At 36.1% G+C, this 19,808-nt stretch overlaps 1 protein-coding gene across 1 annotated transcript in view; it reads right to left on the bottom strand.

Annotated features, from left to right (window-relative positions):
* Window positions 1-330: 330 nt before the first annotated feature.
* Window positions 331-19,808, bottom strand: part of MMP16 (matrix metallopeptidase 16) — a 185,789-nt gene continuing 166,311 nt past the window's right edge. Inside the window, exons 9-10 of the mRNA XM_082047058.1 lie at window positions 15,906-16,021; window positions 331-11,445 (exon numbers count right to left, since the gene is read on the bottom strand). Of these exons, the coding sequence (XP_081903184.1) occupies window positions 11,111-11,445; window positions 15,906-16,021 (451 nt within the window). The 3' untranslated portion in view covers window positions 331-11,110. The remainder of the gene's footprint in view (window positions 11,446-15,905; window positions 16,022-19,808) is intronic.

Genomic DNA, 19,808 nt, shown 5'->3' with positions numbered 1-19,808 from the left:
ATTTTCATGGCTTCTCTTACACTCCAGAAAGGAAGAAATTCAGCCACTTGTTCATAATTTTTGTAGTGGCTGTGACAGCAATCGCTAATGACTGGCCCTTCAGACTGGCCCTTTTCCATACAAATTAGTTTTTCCTACTCAATTTTGATTAGGAAAATTAACTCATGTTTCTTTCACCTTGCTCATACCCAGATACATCAATAATATTTCTATATATTGTCATAATCTGTAAAGTATTCCTCTTCTGAGGATAGCTGGCTGTAATGGTACACATTACCTAAAGAGCAGCAGCTATAAATCTTACAGTAATATATACCAATTAAACAACAATGCCTTTATGAAACTTTTTTCTGTTCTGTTATTTATTGATTTTTTTTTTAATTACAACACAATGAAATGATGGTAAGTACATAAGATGCAATAGTATAAAAGCCATTTCAACCCTTCCCTTGGTTAAGACACTTACAGCAGACAAGAACTGCCCCACCCCAATTCCCCCTTCTCAAATGAAAACAAAAAATAAATATAAATTAATAAATATAAAACAAATCACTGCACAGCCCTTAACTCTTTGATTGCCATGGCAAGAACCATAATGACAATTCTAGTATGTGACTTTCTGTGGTTAAAGGTTGCCGCAGCAGTCAAAGGGTTATAGCATTGTAAACATAAGTACTTTGTTGAAAATGTTCAGTCATGTTAATGGTCTACAGCAATGAGATTATTATCATGACCCCTTGACCTTTAATGACACAACATTATAAGGAGTTAAAGAGATAATAGCTTGGTGAGCTGTTACATAGATTAATTAACCCATTTTGTTTAACAATGCACTATGAGGTCTTGATTTACTAATAAAAGACAACTTGTGTATAATAAAACACTGTTCAATGCATCGATCAATAAAATGAATGAAAAAATCAGTCTAAGCACCACAAAATTTTGCCTGATTATATCTGACAGTCATAATACACTTTAGCACCATTTAGTCAGCCTTGCATTTGCACACAAAGAAGCTTTGTGTTTGTCAGCAGAAGCTACCTGAAGGAATAACATATGTCAGTTATAAAAAGGTTACTGTATAGAATGCTGTGTGAGCCAATAAAATAAAGTAAAATAAAATAATAATAATAAGATGAAATTTAGTTGCAGAAAGCAAATAAATGCTTCAGCTATTTCATTACTAACACACATCCTAATGAGCCAAACATGGACATGAAATGCATATGAGGCTATGCAGAGAAAAGGGAATAAAAATGAGAAATTTGCACCACAGAGAAATCATAACATCCATATTCTGACTTATTTGTTAAGCTTTGTAATTCAAACAAACAATTGCTGGGCAGTTAAAGAAGCAGAGCTTGAAAAGAGTTGATGTTTAACAATGTGTGAGTTTTATGGTCATGTTACATAAAAAAACACTTTCAGAGGTATCCTAACAATTGCACCAAAATCCTTGTCTCCACATGAAAGGTTGTTTTCCTCTTTCTCAGAGGTGGAAGATAAACAAGCAAATCAAAGTTTGGGAAGAGTCACAATTGTAATAGCTTCTAGCTAACATATTGGACCTAGAACAACTTCAGGGAGGAAGGAATGCCCAGAAGATGGTGGAATCAGTTGCTAAAATAAAACCCATCAAGCAGAACTAAGGAAGAAATCAGGTTCTGGTAGATACAGCACTTAGAAAGAAAGCAAGGTGCATGTTATTCAGAAAGTAAGAGAAACAAGAATGTGTATGAAGCATGGCAAACAATGTACCATTCCTGTACGTATGTATATCAAACTCTGACTACACACTGACAAAAACAGCTGTACATGCTTTAACTGCTAGCAGTACTAACAACAGGACTGGCAAGGAGCAGACGTCACCTGCCTCAAACAGCTTCTGATCATATAGGAACACTTATCACATACAAAACCTACAGAAGACAAACACCTGCATCTTCCTCTGCAAGCTGACTGAACCGTGCAATGAATCTGATTCTCAGACTACAGTGGAAAAGCTCTTCATAAATATGTTATTTATGATGCCTAAAAACTTAGGATCAGTCAGAGAACAATGCATAATAGCAAAGCATCCTGTCATGCAACAGTGCTAGCGTATTATGCTACAGCAGTAATGTAATGGTAGGTGATGTATGTGTATGAACTGACTTGTCGTAGAGGGAGGAGTTCAGCCAGGTAATTATTGTCTGAATATCCATGACACAGATTATAGGCATCAGAATGCAAAGGAAAAAGAGAAAAGGTTAAGGCTGAGAACTGGACCCACTGGAAATAATAGAAACATGTTTGAAATGCAGCTTTCTAGGCTGCTCATCTCTCACAGGCTGCATAAATTCTTAATGCAAATGGCGTGCAGTGGCTGGCATAAAATTGGTAGGTGTCTGATGTTACACCATTGTACATGTGACGCAGCAAGTAGCCACAAGATGCAAATAAGAAGTCCATGATGGTCAGTGCTGGCTCTACCACGTAATTTTCATAAACGAGTTAAAGGATAGCAGAGTCAATGGATGGCAGAAACTTCAGTAATCTGAAGTGAGTAACTTGGAGCTCAGTGTTGGGGGACTGGACAATGAACAAGATTTAGTGAAAGATATACATCAAGTTCCTCAAATGTTCACAGGAGTTGTTGAGAAGGTACTGCCTCTTCACCATAGACACAAAAGGCTGCATTTCCTAGTGACAGACTGTAAAAAAGTTGTGTGTGATTAAATCATGGAGGTAAAGATACATGGCTGTCATATAGACTAACAGAGGTAAAGCCTTCTTTGTCCTTCAGTATCTCATCCAGCGGAGTTCTTCTAAGATAACTTTCTGAAAACAAACGTAAGAACATTTCACTGACAAGTTTTTGCACATAGATTCAGGCTGAAGTTAGCTTGACTAAATCTGTCTCTAAAGACTTTTGACTGCATCAAATAAACAATGTGCTTTCTCTATATATTTGTAGCCAGCTTTAGAGTAACTATACTGAGGAGCCTTTTGACTGACCACTCTCTTGTGGGTTATGACACCAAATATATCATTCATTGGACTTTCTACAGCCTAACAGGTACCCTTGTTGGAGACCAATAATACTTTCAAAGCTGTCACCAACTTCCCAATGATCTCTCTTCTGTTGTTGATTATGAAGCAGCTACATGAAATTTTAGTGGTGTCGGTCGTTCTTGGCTCCTTCCCCTTCTGAAAAAACGTGTTTTGCACTTTTAATTATAAACCAAAATATTCCTTTTCCTATATTCTTCTGGAAATGCAAAATGGAAATGTGCTTCTGCTGCTGCTTCTGTGTCTGTCTGCAGTCTTTAATCAAAAGACCTAGTTGGCTTTCCTGTGGATCCTAGAAGTTGTGGAAAGAAAGTTCATGACTAATTAAAGTTTCCTGTGAGAAAGATTTCAATAGGGTGTTCCTTCGTATCTGTATTTGTCATCACTGTGATCCAAGGACTACGACCTTCAAAGGAATGCATATTGATAGTAGATGATGAGCTGTGTATCTTGGATGACAAGAAAGGAGGCTCATAATACTTGATCTATCCTATAAAATGGTTTTCAACCAGACACAATAAGACAAAACTGTGCATGAATTGACAAGAGATGTCTGCATGGTTTTGGAAGCAGAGTAAAGATGGATGCTAACCATATATTTAGTTGACAATGTTTTTCCAAATGCGTTACACAGAGTAAGAGCTGGGAATAGATTATTTGCCTCATCACACATTTGTTCACTTCTGGACTCCTTTTCAAGATTATATCTCAGGTATTTCTGTGAGCTGAGTATTGATAATGGCTATCCTGAAAGATTTTTTAAATAGTTTTCATCTACTTTGTGAGGTATAGCCAGAATTCATAGCACTTTATTATATGAGGTAAAACACAACCATGTAAATACAAGCTGCAGCTATGTCTGGGAGGTATGAATTGTGGCTGTCCTGATCATTTAAAACCGTAATGTAGGTGCCTTATTATGTCTTCTGAATACATGCCAGCACACATACCATTTCCCAACTTATATCTCTACTTATATCCAGGTAGACACACTGCCTGGAGCTGGCTTCAACGTGGTATTCCTGTAAGATATGAAGATGATCAGTATGTGAGCACTGACGATTTTGTGGCAATAGCTAAGCATAGCATACACAGTATGTGCATCTCTGTTTAGATTCATTGTGTGCCTAAAGATGGGCTGTGCATTTCAACCAGAATATTTAAGTTGTATCACAGTATATTCTGAGGTTTTATATAATATCATATAATTGTGAATGCTGACAAAGAGGGTTACAAACCATCATTTTACATTATGGGAAAACCTACTTTTCTTCGAGGTTGTAAAATGATAGTAAGGGAACAAAAATTTGTTCACATTGATTAGCATTAGTTAGCATTGATTGCCTGCTGACCCTAAGCCCTCTCAGCTTCCATAAGGCAGATGTTTTTATGTACATCCATGGGACTTAAGAATATGCATGTCAACTGGGTGTTAAACTATACCAACACATCAGGATGGCAATTTGGCTTAGAAAACAGCATTTTCTGACTACTCACTACTTCACTATTCTTTGCAAGTGATGAACCCATCTGGGCATACACTGATTGGCAGAGTTACACTGTTCTGTTGCCAGTGGGTAATGGAACATTGTGCTAAAAACTCTTCAAACTCTGTTGTCATGTTGTTAAGGGCTAGCCAGGTATGTCATGAAGGTATTTTCTCCCAGCCCTCTGTTACCAATCCTTCTCAGAAAGCCAGTTTCCAGAACAATATATGGGCAAATGGATGATCGAGGACACATGCATGGCACAGAATAAAAGTGATTATTCCATGTCTTAATGCCAGATGGCAAGATAGAGAGAATGTTCAATATATATTTTACTGCAACAGAAAAAAAAAAAGAAAAGGCATGAAATCTATGAATTAAGATATGCTGATAACTCACCAAGGAGATTAAGGTTGTAGTTATAAAATGGATGTGATGTAATTTCATAGGGTAGAAATTATTATTAACTAAAAAGAAAGCTTTGGTTTATGTGATAGCTATTATAACATTGTCTGTGGACAATGTCAGTCTACAGAAGCAGAAGAAACTAAGCTGTGTGACTGGAAAGCTCTGTGCCATCATAAATGTCTGGCATGTGTAATGATTATCATTCACGTAGTTTTACTGTGACAGCAAGTAGCACTGCTTTGCATGCACATCCAAGTGTAGAAAATTGTCTTTAGCATGCTAGTTTACATCAGCATTTCTTCATTTATGTCTTCTCTGTTTCTAAAATTTATTTCATCTATACTGTGGGCAAACCGGAGTGCCACTTAAGGCTATATCCACAGGGCAAACATACTTTATGTACACCTCTCACAGAATGTCATATCTCAAAAACATAATGGGTAGCTGCAACTGCAAATGTTAATAAACTGACTGTAAATTGTAGACGATATGCTAAACCTTACTTACACTGTGAAAAAAAGACCTGTTTATGATGCATGTGTTTAATGCTGTCCACACGCTTCTTTGAAATACATTTTGATTTTAGGAACAGATGCTTGCGGTAGTCACATACTGATGATCCTTCATAATATGATCTCCTGATTATCACTGGGCTTTCCTAGTTGCATACATAAATCAAACAGTGCCACGTCATACAGAATCTGTGCTGCCTAACATTAGAGGCTGTCTCAGATCAACACCAAATGGAGCCAGTCTGCAACAAGTGAGGGCATGCTTTTGATGCTTACCAGACATTTTCAGCATCTATGGCACTGATGACAATGTCTATCAGTCTCTGACATCTCAGATGGCAAGTCACAAGAATGGGTTTGGCAGATTCGACTCACACATTACATTTTTCCATGAGACAAGTGGCAGACAATTCATTGGTTTACATGCATAAATCAGAGATTGTGAGTATATGGTTCATTTACACCTGATTTTGTAACTGACATATGTTTAAATGGTCTTATCTTACATGAACCACTCTGTCTGCAGTGCGTGCACTGTGAGCTAAGGAAGTACGCCTGACATTACAGTGCTGGTGTATCAGTCACAGCTAAACCATTGTATTCAATAACAGGTTATCTGTTCCTCAGCTCCCACACAATATTATCTGATTTACAGCACAGCTGAACACCTAAGTGGCCAGTAACATTTGTTCCCTCCACTGATAATAATGATTTTCCTTATGGCTCATAGGGCTGCAGTCATCTATTTAGGCTTCTGGAAATAGAACTGTCCAAAGACAGTCTTGACAACAACAAAAGGCGACAGGGAGCTATTGTTCTGCAATGGCTGCTTCACATCTCCTACTGCCACAGTGCCCGGCTTCCTCCACCTCTGCAATTGGTGATAAAACTTAGGGCATGTTGTGAGAACATACAGGAGCCAAGACAGAGCAAACCCCTGCAGTCAAATCCTTGCTCCTCAGACCAGTCATCTTGTGCTATCTCCAATTTAGGCTGCTAATGGTGTAGTAACTTGCATTTCTACTTTCTTAAAACTGCAGTGCCTGGAACATTCACTGTTCAGTTTGCTATATGCATTTATTAAGGTTTTCCTTAGCGATGGTTCAAATGCAAAAAAAAAGAGAGTAGGAATGTAATGCTTCCATTGCTTACAGGCAGACCTACTTTCTATTCTACGCACTTTTTTCTAACCAACAAGCTAGAGTTTGATTCTATATAATTTGGTACCAAAAGCTACAATTAACTGACATTAAGATTGTGAAGTAAGACCCCCCCAAAAAAGTTGAAAATTCAAAAATTAAGCCTTAAACTTTGTTCTTAACCCACAGTGCTAATAGCACAGGAGTCTTTACCAAACAACTGGGGAGGTGAAGTACACTTTCAAGAAAAAGTGTGTCTTCCCCTTGTGTTTGAATCTATTAGATTCGGGCTCTTTTTTTTTTTTTTTTTTTTCACATGATTAGCCTTAAAAAGATCATTTCTTTAATTATCCCTTCCCTTTGCCCCACTTTGAAAGAAGAAAAAGAACAAAAGTTCATAGGAAGATATAAAATATGCATTACATTTATTCAGGAGACCTGAAAGGGCTCCTTTAGAGCCATTTGGGTCTCTCCATCCCAGCCTATCCAGTAAACGTACAGTGACATAGTTTTCTACATGTATTTTTTTGATAAAAAATTATTTTGTGGCTACAGTCAATATCCTTTTCATAGGTTTATATATTAAAACACCAGAGGAAACACTGCCATAATCTGCTCTGGCCTCCTGCATTGTACAGACCCATAGTACTCTGAAGATACACAACCCTGTATAGTCAGCTTGGTAGACTGTAACTGATTAATATAATGCATATTCAGTTTTGTATTGTTCCACAGTACAGATCATGATGATAGCAATATGGAAATGTTTATTAAAAACCTTATGAAAAAAGTTACGGCACATAGCAGGAACCCAGATTGCAGAACTGAAAATATTTTCTATTTGGCTTTTTTTCTTAATTGTCATAATTATAGGCCCTGGTAGAAAAATAACTTTTCAAAAAATGACATTGTCTTACAACATTTAAGTGTTTGAATTCAAATCTAAATCAGGAAACAGCACTAATTTACTCTGAACTTCTGTAATTTGAAACTAGCCAGTATGTATTTGTCAATTACAGTGAACACAATTGTTCCTACATCTTTTACTTAAAGCAAACCTTTATGACTGTGTTACAACCTACTGAAACAGAAGTATGTAATAAAAATGCTGATGCAGTCTTGCTCAGCATGACATAAACATGCCAATATAATATTTTTCTCTCTCTCTGTATATAATATATATGCACTTTTAAGTAAAAGAAAATAGATTAAACAATCAACTTATCATGTATTCGTGTATATATGATGTACCATATACCAAGCACTAAACTTATGACACTTACCTTCCTGCATAATTAAAGTTAAATTCTCCAAATACAAACATTTTTGTTACCTTATCAAAAACAACAGTCAACATGCTCAGCACTTCATTACTGTCAGGAAATCAGTTGCACAAAAAGTTAAAGCTGCCATGAAAGGTATTTCAAAAATGAAGTTAAATTTTCAAGTAAATAAAAAAACAGATGAGATGCTGTTCTGACCTAAAGATAATATGTTTTCTTAGTGTAGAGAAAAAACAAATGGAGAATAAGTAGTGCTGTTAGTATTTTCTATCAACTATCCAAGTGACAAAATTGGAACAGCTACATGAATCATTTTGTTCTGTCTGTAGCAGAACATAAGTTATAGTAGTTTGTTGACAATAATAATCTCTCCATGGATTAAAATATGTGTATGTGTGAGTTTGTGTGCATTTATAAATATACAAACACACACACACATTTTAATATATATGACAAACAAACATAGAATTCCAAATTCATCAAATGAGCTCATGTGCAGTAAATAACTTATGTTACTTTACTGTCAACCTATATTTTCAGCAACAACTGAACTGCATTTACGAAATAATGCTATGGGCTGATACTGGTGCACTTCTAACCTACAGTATGCATTACCTCTACAAAACATCTCCAAAATGCCATCTGCATTGCATATTTGTTGTAAAACTATATCTTTTTCTAATCTTCATTTTTGTTAGCCGTACATATGTATATCTGTTTATGCTCTAAGAAATAAGTTTGCAATGCTTTATAGCATGCCACATATGTTCATAAAATAAATCCTCAAATCAATATAAAATCATGTTATTGAACAAAAAGGCATACTATTTTTCATGCTATGCTCAATATAAATATAAATTCAAGGCAGTCAAGCTATCCATTACCAAAATAATAATAACCATAATATATATGTATATATACCTACACTCTCTAAAAAATGATCCAGTTTTGTGGATTAAGAAACCAGTAAGAAATTGGTTGAATGTAGTACAAAAGTCTCATTTTATGTAAAAGCCAATACTGGCCATTTCAAGTATTTTAATACTTTCCTATAACCTTTTCATTAATAACTAGCTATTTGTAGAAATGATAATTTTATACTGAAAATTGTATTCAAGTTAAATAAAAATTAACTTCTACTGCAGTTCATTTTTAGAGTGTGCATGTATACATAGCAAAATACCCTTCTACAGATCTATCATAAATATTTTAGTTTATGTCAGTTCTTTTCTAAGAAAACACTTCACCTTTTTTTTCTCAATTTTTGGATAATGTATATCAGGCCTCTTAAGAAATAAAACTCGTCTTAGTTAATTTGCAACACCAGATTTCCTTCAGTTTGTGCCAGTTTGCAAGTTAAAGGTCAAAGATCAAAGACATAGGACAGTACACTTTAAGGAAATTCAGACAGTGAAGCTGTTCACAAAAGACAATGTTTAACTTGGTAATGACAGTCAACAGGTCAATAATCAAGTTCAAGGCAAGCTGTTCATTGTTGCAAAAGCTACTCCCCTCAAATCCTGGCTTTCATAAAAAACCAGGTGTCTGACTTTTGGGGTGCATCATTCTGACCATCTTTTATTAAGTTCACAGCCCAGTGACTGTAAAGCCTATCACTGCAAGAAGCAGCTCCTTAAATCAATAAAGAGGTCTGTCAGTTGCTGACTTTTCTCTAGGAAAAAAATATTGATACAAACCTGCTCTGCAGGTCACATGAAAATGACAATACTGCTGTTAGCACAAATTACACAGAATGACAAAATGCTTTGGTGGTCTCTTGGCTCTGTCAGTGATATCATATTCGGCTGAAGGCCAGAAATTTGACTAACCCTTTGAGAACTATGGTGAACATGCAAAGGGGTAACACACACCGGAGGATACTCATGCAATATCAGAGTCATCATTTTAGCTTTCCTTTGAAACTGTAGCTCTACCTCTGCAGAGGCAAATTGAATTATCATGCAACATAGTTTAAAAGAGAAATTCAAGATGCTTAAGGTAAAAGGCTAAGCTATAAAACTGTCACCAGTTTAGAAAAGTTCTTGGTAAGTGGTAGAAGTTATTAAAATTGGTTCCTTTAACCAGAAAGTAGCTGGTAAATATATTTTGTTTTCTATTTATGTTACAAATGCTTTTCTATCAATAATGCAAATAATTAAAAACACTCACAGTCACAGGAAATCTGTTTTGAAAAACTGATTTTCTTTTAAAACCTGTATTACCCAAACACAAACCTATAATTTAATGACAACCAAGATTAACATCCACCAGACTCTGAAAATGGATGCAATAGTTCTCAAAGGGTTACACCACCAATGTAATACCAGCGTCAAGTTTCTCTATAGCGTGACTGTTGCTTTAGTTCACTGAAATCCACTTCAGAGACAAACTGCTTTTTACCATGCTTTGGAATGAGTGCTCCTGACAGACCTACAAAAGGCCTGGGGCAGTTGGCTTGGTACAGCTTGGGAAAGATTATGCAGGAAAACCAACCAAGAATCAAATAAACCAATAAAAAGGTTCTGCTTGAATATAGTAATGAATATAAATGAGTTTAAAACATTGAGGACGTAGCCCAGAGCAGCTGTAAAAAACACAAAATGAATGTATTATTAAGGCTGTTACTATATTGCAGATATTTTGGCCCCTTGTTTGTTGGAAAATGGCTGTCCGAACAGTCTGAAGTCCTGCGTGTCATCCGAGTCTCCCACCTGACATAACTGGGAGTAGGAGTATAGGACTTTATCCATAGCAGACACAAAGCAATCCTCTTTGGAGACAAAGCTGTTTTGGGTCTTCTCACTTTCCTGAAAGTTCCATTGTAGGTTGTTGTGTTTTTCTAAAAAAATTTACTTTCAGCAAAAAATTTTTCAAAGGGGAACAGGCCTTAAGGGAAAAATGTAGAAATATCAGAATTTTTTTTTTCCTTTTCATTAGTTAATCCTGATAGTTTATCGGGCATTGAGCGTGCCGAGGAAAGGCCTAGAATCGAATGACAAAGAAAGACAAAGGACTGAAGAAACAGCAGATACTGTGTATCATGGAAGCTTCCCAGCTGAGCAAATCGCCACTCATGTGCAGGACAGGCAACCCGTCGGGTTTCAAAGATCAGCTTTGTTTCAGACTGACAGATGCCTGCTCCTAGCTAGGAAACTGCATAACACCTCTTGTGTTGAATCTCAAGTTACCACAAACTCCTGGGAGGGAAAGAAAATAACCAAAACCCTGCATCACACCCACTCTTGCATAGAGCGTTTGCAGTACAGTATGTGGCGGGGTGTTCCTTTCCTTTTGAACTGGAACACAGTGTAAACCAAGACAAGGAGGCACAAGGCCAGGATGCAGGGGATGACGATGGCTATGGCTTTCACAGTGCTGGCTGTGTTGTCCAGTTTGATGACAATGTCAACGTCATCTTGAGGGCTGTGTCGGTCTTTGTCTCGATCTGTTGGTCCATCACAACCCATAAAATCCTTGAGAATGGATCTGGGATAGCCAGGTTCCACTCGGAGCATCTGGTTATTGAATTTCCAGTACTCTTTTCCTTTGTAGAAATATGTGAAGCCTGAGAAAGAAAATTGCAATTATTCATGGTTCAATACACCATGACCAAGACTACTGGTATCAAATTAGTTTGCATTAAAAAAAAAAAAAATGAAAGGAACAGACTTCTATTATAGGTCTTTCAAATGTTCTTTAGAAATTTTGTTTCTTTGCTGTTTCTAGAAAATCTAACATCAGGGTGGTTTTTTTTTTGTTGGTTTTTTTTTGTTTTTTTTTTTAAATTCAGTAAACTGTATTCAGTATTTTATTTTCTTCCATTACTACAAAAACAAAACAAAAAAAAAGGAATTCCATATAATATGATTTTTGACAGACTAGAGTCCAGTTGATTTGTTCATTCAGTCAAAACCCAACCAGAGTTGGAATCTCCAAGGCCAGGACTTTGAAGCAACACAACCTCTTCAAGATGGGAAGTCTACTGAAACAAATTGCAATGCTATGCTAGCCAGAAATGAGAACTGACCCTTTTAATGCCACATAACCTACTGCTGTACTTCAGAAGAAGGAAACTGGATGAAATAAAAGCAGCTTCGCCAAGAGAAAACAGGTGTAATGAGATTTAAGTTTTCTGCAAAGAGCTGGGTTTTGATCATTGAGGTGCAATTCAATGTTACTACTAAACATGCTTAAATGGAAAAAAAAAAACCAACAACTTGACTCCCTGCCAAAAATCTACATTGCTTTATTATCCTAGCTGAAAAATGGCATTGATCTGGCAAGAAACAAACCTTCAGGATGGGTGAACTTCCTTCTACTGTTTATGCATGGAATGCCAAAAGCTGGGTTTTTCCTTATCTTTACTTTGTAGACCTCAGCTAATTTCCTGCAGTACAAAAGGCCACTAAGAATACTAAGACAGATTGGGCACTATTTGTCATTTTAATAAGGCTTCCTGAAAAGATCGGTAACTGGCTATCTGGAGATAATATTAGTAATCACGTATTCAAACAGTAAATAGTTTATTTCAGTTCTAAAAAAAAAAACCAAAAGTAACTTGATAGTATATTTTCTAGCTCAAACTATGTAAAAAATTCTTCATCATCTACTGTGCCTTTTCAGAATAGTTAGAATATTTGAACAATCTTCTACATTAGCTATTTATGTAATTTTAATGGCCTTCCTAGACACCGAAAAGGTACTATTTTCCTTTCTTTAATCCCTTGCAGTGTTATTTTCTGAGCATGTGTTTAGTGTATCTATAGTTAGTGTATCTATAGAAAGGTTTCTAAAAAGAAAAACGCTGAGCTATATCAAAACAGTAGCTACGAGCCTTGTTCACAAAATGCCAGCAATTCTGTTCAGAACAAAACAAAGGATTGTAAAACTTAAATACAATTAAGTTTTTAAAGTTTACCATACGTAAAGTCCCTTATAACAATCTGTAATTTAAATTAAAAATATTATCAAATGCAAAATTTCAGTATTTTCAGCCATAGGTTACCCTACCTATGCATTTCATATAACATGCATGTAAGAAAGCACTGTACATACTGGATAAATATTTTGGGTATATATGTTATATCTCTATCAATATTCCAATACATATATAGAGACCATATACAGATATGACACCTCTAAATCTATATTCTTGCATATCTACAGAATACATATATGTATACATCAGGGGCACACATGAGTCAGAATACTGACATTAGTTAGTATTAGTTACTATTATACATTGAAATATCAAATTAAAATTTAAAAAATCAAAGCAGCAAAGGAATAACCAGCTCCTATAGGTGCAGTAAAAATTCTTGAGCCAGAGCATATTTTCCACTGGAAAAACTTTTCTGTCCTTCTGCTGAGGCAGGAACCAGGACAAGAGTCAGTGACAGTTGAAGGACAGAAGTTACCAGCAGAGAAGGGTAGTTATAAGAGACTGAGTAGTTTTACTGCTTCTCATGGCAGAGCAAGTGACTTCAAACAATTGCTGAAAGTCATTTCATCTAATCAGCTTGACTTGTTGAGCTGGCTTTGAGAGCTGCTTCTTACAATTTCCCAGGTGTTGGTTGCTGAGAGTAGTGAGCGCAATGCTTGACCCAAACAACATGAAGAGTTTAGTAGTTAGTAATGTGTCAAATAGCAACTCAGGAGTGGTAGTAAGCACAAGGAAAAAATCCTCAATGGGCTATTAAAGTAGACCACCTTTTCTCTTTCTTCTCTCTAAAATTGCCCCACTATCCACTTTAGCAGAATTTCTAGTTGGGAAGTGAGATTTTCTGTGCTGCTCTCAAGGTAGAAAGAAAAATTTCTCCAATCTGTAGAAGTTTGTGTGATCTCAGATTTAATGGAGCAACAGAAAGGAAATTTCTTCTTCACATCCTCCTAAGAGTTTCCATCACAGCACTGGAAACCAAATCACGTTATGGGAGGTAGCAGGGAGAATTTCAGAGATGTTACCTGTACCTTACCAACCCTCTAGAACACTGAGTCAGGATGCTGAGTAGAGTAGGAAATTGGTTTTTCTTATCTTTCCCAAGCCTCTTACTGCAAGATTACCCCAAATTTTTGTGGACAGTGAAGGAAACTCCTTCATGGTCAAACTGATTGCAGTTGTTCAATTCCATGATTTACACAATAGAAAGACAATGGAGAGAAAAAGTATTCTTTAAAATGAATGGATTAACTGGAAGACATACTTTCAGATGTTCCCCTGAAAGCTACGTAGTAAAACTTCCTTGCCAAATTTGCTTCTGCTCAAAGAAAGGAAAACAGTAATCAACTTCTTTCCAACTAAGCTGTGCTACTTCTTTTTTGTATCTGCTTTTGTTTCTGTTATGAACTGTTTCTTAAGACATCTGTTTTCTTAATTTTAGGGAAAACATCTTAGTAGTCTTCTCGAGAACTTTATGGTGTCATTTTCATTCTCCTTTCTGCCCTGGGGCACTTTTAGGCTTTCTGAGAAGCCCAAACATGTCCTCTTTCCCTTCCCCTCCTCCATGGTCTCATGTCATATTTTACCACCCTCCTCATTCAAGAGTCAGACAGACTATCAAAGCCACTAGAGTGAAAAAAAAAAAAAAAAAAAAAAGGAGAAGTGTCTTTGATGTAACCAAGAGTCTTTACTGCCCTAGGAATGACTCCTCTGCCTTGGCAGCACCTTCGAACCCACTGGTCTGAGTGCTATAGTAAGATAATTTTCATTTGTATTGAGAAACACATATATCTGAGCTCAGTACTGGAAAATTATTATGGGGAATGCACTCAAGGCAAGAAAAAAAAAAACAAAGACAGACATACATACATACATACATTAAAATTAACGAAAGGAAGAAAGCAGAGGTTATATGCATTGTCTTTATCTGTGCGTAGATAACGTTTGTGTAAATTTCCACATATATGTGTGTTTATAAACAGCTAGTTATTGTGATGTATGCAGAATATCATCTTGAATGACCTACTTTCCAGTTAAAAATAAAACAAAACAAATGAAAGCAACACTAAAAAATTCATTCTAGACAAAAGGCCAGAAATGAGAAGGGTTTCTGCTTCTGGAAAAAACAAGAGACAAAGCAAGGAAGCAATTAAACATATTTCTGAAAAAAACACCCAAACATTTCCATGGTAAATTACTTAATTAAATTAGAGGTTGAAATAGGAGACTGAAATGGTTTATACAAGGAAAGAAATCTTTTTATCTGCTTAGTGAAAGGAAATTAAAATAATATGGCAATATATACGTGTGCTGTGAGGCAAATAGAATAAACTCCGAACCTACTAATAAATAAATCATAAATGCCATACAACAAGTCTCTAACAATGATAAGTGATGACAAATGCATATTTTTATTCCCATCAAAGGGATCTAAACTTGGTGCAGCTGAGGGCTCTGTTGGCAATACACCAGCAGCCCCCCGAGTAGCACTGAATTCTCATAAAATGGAGGAGATTTTGGCTACTCTCCTTAATTTGGAGATGTGGCCAGCTGAGATTCTAGGCAGGTAATAGCACCTAGTACTAACATCCCTGTAATCTGCATTTTTGCATCATGGGCTTATGACATCTCCGATTTACATACATTTCTGGGGATATTTCAGCCTAAGTAAAGATTTTGCTTCCCTTTTCTAGTTGTTCAGCATGAAAGTATTACCTCCTAAGCTGTTTATTCAGCCAACACTTTGACAATTCAAATAGAGACATACTGTGTTTGGGAACCTTGTTTTAAAGGGTATTGTAATTCAGCAGACAATAACAATGATTAAATGAATTAAGACACAAAGAAAGAAAGACTGGAAATTAAGCTTTATGGTACTAAATTTGAAAGATTTTTCTCTGTTGTGTTAAATGGCACATGTAAACAAAACACCATTTTCACAACAGCGAGTATTATAACAGGAGATAACCTGTTCATAAATCAAGAATCCTTTTGTTACTTCACCTGAATAGTGAATCACCTCTCTACTATTCTATCTTACCTGAAAGGCATTAGTAAATCTTTAAAACAAGAATCTGTTTGCATACCATTTTCTTTGTGGACAAAGGCTCCCTGGGGAGATTCCGGGATACCTTTCCAAATTGTGATTGGTTTAGGATAACCAGGGTCCATGGATCTCATTTCTTCACTGTACCTCCAGTATCTGATTAAAAAAAAAAAAAAAAAAAAAAAAAAGACATTTATAAGATAGCAGAGGAGTAACTACATTTTTTTTCATTATAATATTTTCTACATTCATTCTTTGAACATACCACCAGATTACAAAGAAATCTATTTGCAGACTGGACAACCATTTCATGTGAATGGAAAGAAGATAAAATGATTTTTGTGCTTTGACAACTAAATTAGAATGCATATCACTAATAATCACAGCAATTCTGATGCCTAGGACTTCTGCACAGTAACACAGAGATGCAACATATGCAAAAAAAGATACATGAATATTTTAGATTACATTTTAATCATGAAAGTAACAGTAGATTAATATTAAAATGCTTCCAGCAATCTTAACTCCTTATATATATGCAATATAGTAACTTTTCATTTCATTATCATTAAAGAGATACAGTGTAACACAAAATTTAACCTGGTTTTGTGCCTTTTTGCCAGCCAGCTCTTCACCAATTTAAAAAGCTTCAGCACTGAAATTCTACACAACCTGAATATGTAGGATGTATTTAAAATTGTGATTTTATTTACACTTACAGATAATGTTGATAATTTCTTTATTCTTATGCAGCTAGCTAAATTGCTGTGCAGATCTTATTATAAGCTGGTTCTAAGACTTACTTAGTATTTCTGTTAGTAGAATATTTCTATTTTGATTAATACTATTATCTAGTATTTCTGTTTCTATTTAGCTTCTCTACAGGTATGTCAACCAGAAGAGGAAGGTCAAAGGAAGTATACCCCCTCTGATAAGCAAGACTGGCAGACTGGTAACAATGGATGTGGAGAAGGCTGAGGTACTCAACAACTTTTTTGCCTCAGACTTCACTGGCAAGCTTTCTTCCCATACTTCTTGAGTGGATGAACTACAAGACAGGGACTGGAGGAACAAAGTCTCTCCCACTTCGAGGATCAGGTTCGTGACCACTTTGAAGAACCTGAAAATACATATTTCTATGGGACCTGATGTGATGCATCCCAGAGTCCCAAGAGAACTGGCTGATGTAGTTGCCAAGCCACTTTCCATGATATTTGAAAAGTCATGGCAGTCTGGTAAAGTCCCTGGTGACTGGAAAAAGGGAAACATCATGCCCATTTTCAGAAAAGGTAGTAAGGAGGACCCTGGGAGCTACCTATCTGTCAGCCTCACTTCTGTGTCTGGGAAGATCATCGTACAGATCCTCTTAGAAGTTATGCTAAGTCGCATGGAGGATAGGGAGGTGATCTGGACACCCAGCACGGCTTCACCAAGGGCAAGTCCTGCTTGACCAACCTAGTGACCTTCTACGATGGAGTGACTACCTCAGTGGACACAGGAAGGGCTATGGTTGGTGTCTATCTTTACTTCTGTGAAGCCTTTGACGTGGTCTCCCACAACATCCTTCTCTCTAAATTGGAGATGGATTTGAAGCATAGACTGTTAAGTGGCTGAGGAACTGGCTCGATAGTCACAAAATCAGTTTTATTCATGTGAAAAATTACATGACACTGCAAACACTTACCATTTCAGGTCATCAAGAGCCAGAGACTACACCACTGCCACTGGTAATCTGGTCACTGCTAAAAACTTGACCCTTTTTCTAATTTGAATTTGACTTCAGCTTTTAGAAACCCTTCTTATGATCATTCCCAATATATTAGAGTCCTTAAGTGGATGATATTTTGCCCCTGCAAAGGTACTTAGACATTCTAGTCCATTCACATCTTAATCTTTTTAAAAAACAAAATGGCCTAAACTCCTCTATATTTCTCCCTGTGGGGCATTTCTCTAGTTTTAATGTTTCAATTAATTTAAAAGGTGGCAAATATCAAGTAGGTTAAGAGTTGACAAGTTACATTAAAAAACATTTGTATTTATTTTTTTTCTTTCTAGCCTGATTTCTTAATCTAGTCACATATGCATGAGCAACCAGCCAACAAAGCAATGACCTTTATTTTGAAATGTAACACCTTTCAGAGTTTACATGGAGAAAGAACCAATGTGTAGAAGTAGTAAACAAAACTCTGATACCAATACTATGGCAAGCAGTTTTTGCTCATCTGTTTACTCTGCGTTTCTTCATCCTTAGTTTTTTCTTTCACATTTGCCTGTTCTCTCTTTCTCTCTGTTTCTTTGTTCTCTCACTCTTTGCTGAGTTTAATACTCTATTTTCTAATTTCTATTTTTATCTGCATTTCTTCTTGATCAACTATCTTGCCTTTTCCTCTGTCTCTCTTTCCCAGGACCTCATTTCTTTCCTGCATACTTCCACTGATTTTCCATTTTTCTCTTCCAATCTTCTCACCTTTTGGAGCTCCTTCTTTTACTAACCTCTGCATCTTCTGCTGGGCTGCATGATAGAAATAGAGTCCTATAGGACTTTCAAAAATATACTTTGTCATCGAAAAAGAGTCTTTGAGGACACACCCAGTGCACACTCAAAAGTCCCAAAACTGTTGTTTCTTCAGCATTGATGAGAAATCCTACGAGGAGGAGTGATCAAGGTACTATCTTGGCAATCTGAGGTGGAATAATGAGCATGACTACAGAGTAAGGAAAAGTGTACTCCTGATTCTCCTTGGCATGGCAAATGTTCACAAGCAGACTGCCCAATGATTATTTGAGATTTACAAACTATATAAATTGTGCTACTGTATCTCAAAGACTCATAAAGTAGCAGATGGAAAATAAAGCGTCCTTTCCTGTATCTTATCCTTTTTATTTAATGTTATTCTGAACTATTGGATGACTAAGCTTTATGAAGAAAAAAATATTCATTTAAACTCTAAAGTACAAAAGCCAGTCACACCAGACAGGGCCATAAACAAGGCCATGTGTCAAGAAGTGCAGCAAACCTGTCCTCATCTTGTCCTACACTACAATTATTTGGAAGAACTATCTTTAGTGTTTAAATGGATCATTTCAAATAGTAATACTAATGATCCACACATGAGCTGCTTTAGACATATGGGTATTAGAATACCATTTACTATTTGGACTTCTTCTTACTGGTTTTGTTTGGGTTTTCTCATTTTTTTTCTTTTTTTTTTTTTTTTTTTCCTTTCATTTTACAGCCAACATTTGACGCCTTGTATTTTATTGCTCTAACTTTTTATGTATAACACTGTTCTGGGAAGTTTAACTCTCTAGGTTCTGCCCTGGAGCTCCTTAACTACAGATTACTGTCAAAACAAAGCAAGTATACATGTCCTTAAGTTACATAAGGAGGAACAAACTTCGTTATTTTGATGCTGCTATAACTTTTTTGTTCCCTTTCATTCCTACCTCCTGCCACTGGGAGCTACATTTATGTTATAACTTCTTCAGGAAAAGATCGACCACTATAGTAGACATACATATTACTAAAACCAGCAGGAGAATTCAACTCTAACTTTACATTAAGAAAAAATTGTGATGTAAACATTGAGAAGCTTAGTGGTATATGGGTTTATTCCCACTGGTCATCAATATCCTGTAATAGCTCAATTATCTCTGCAAGGCTCATGTACTTCGATCTCCTTCTAATATACTGCATTGCATTTATAACCTGCTGAGTTTCATTGTGCTTGTTAGCTCTAAGTAGCAACTTCTCCATCAACAGATGCTTTCCCTGATAGTTATTTTTGCCTTCTGTTATTATCAATAGTGTTTTAGGAAAGCCTTGCCTTTAAATAACTGCCTGGACATGGAAATATAAAAGCATACTGCTGAATAAAGCCTAAAGGAAGTATAGGTCATATAAGATTCCTACTGTATGACTTTCCCAGGAGCATGGAGATGG

Source organism: Streptopelia decaocto (assembly GCF_964273445.1).
Source record: "Streptopelia decaocto genome assembly, chromosome: 2".
Lineage (NCBI taxonomy): Eukaryota > Metazoa > Chordata > Aves > Columbiformes > Columbidae > Streptopelia > Streptopelia decaocto.
Note: the sequence above shows the minus strand (reverse complement) of the source record. Positions and strands in the feature narration are given on the sequence as shown.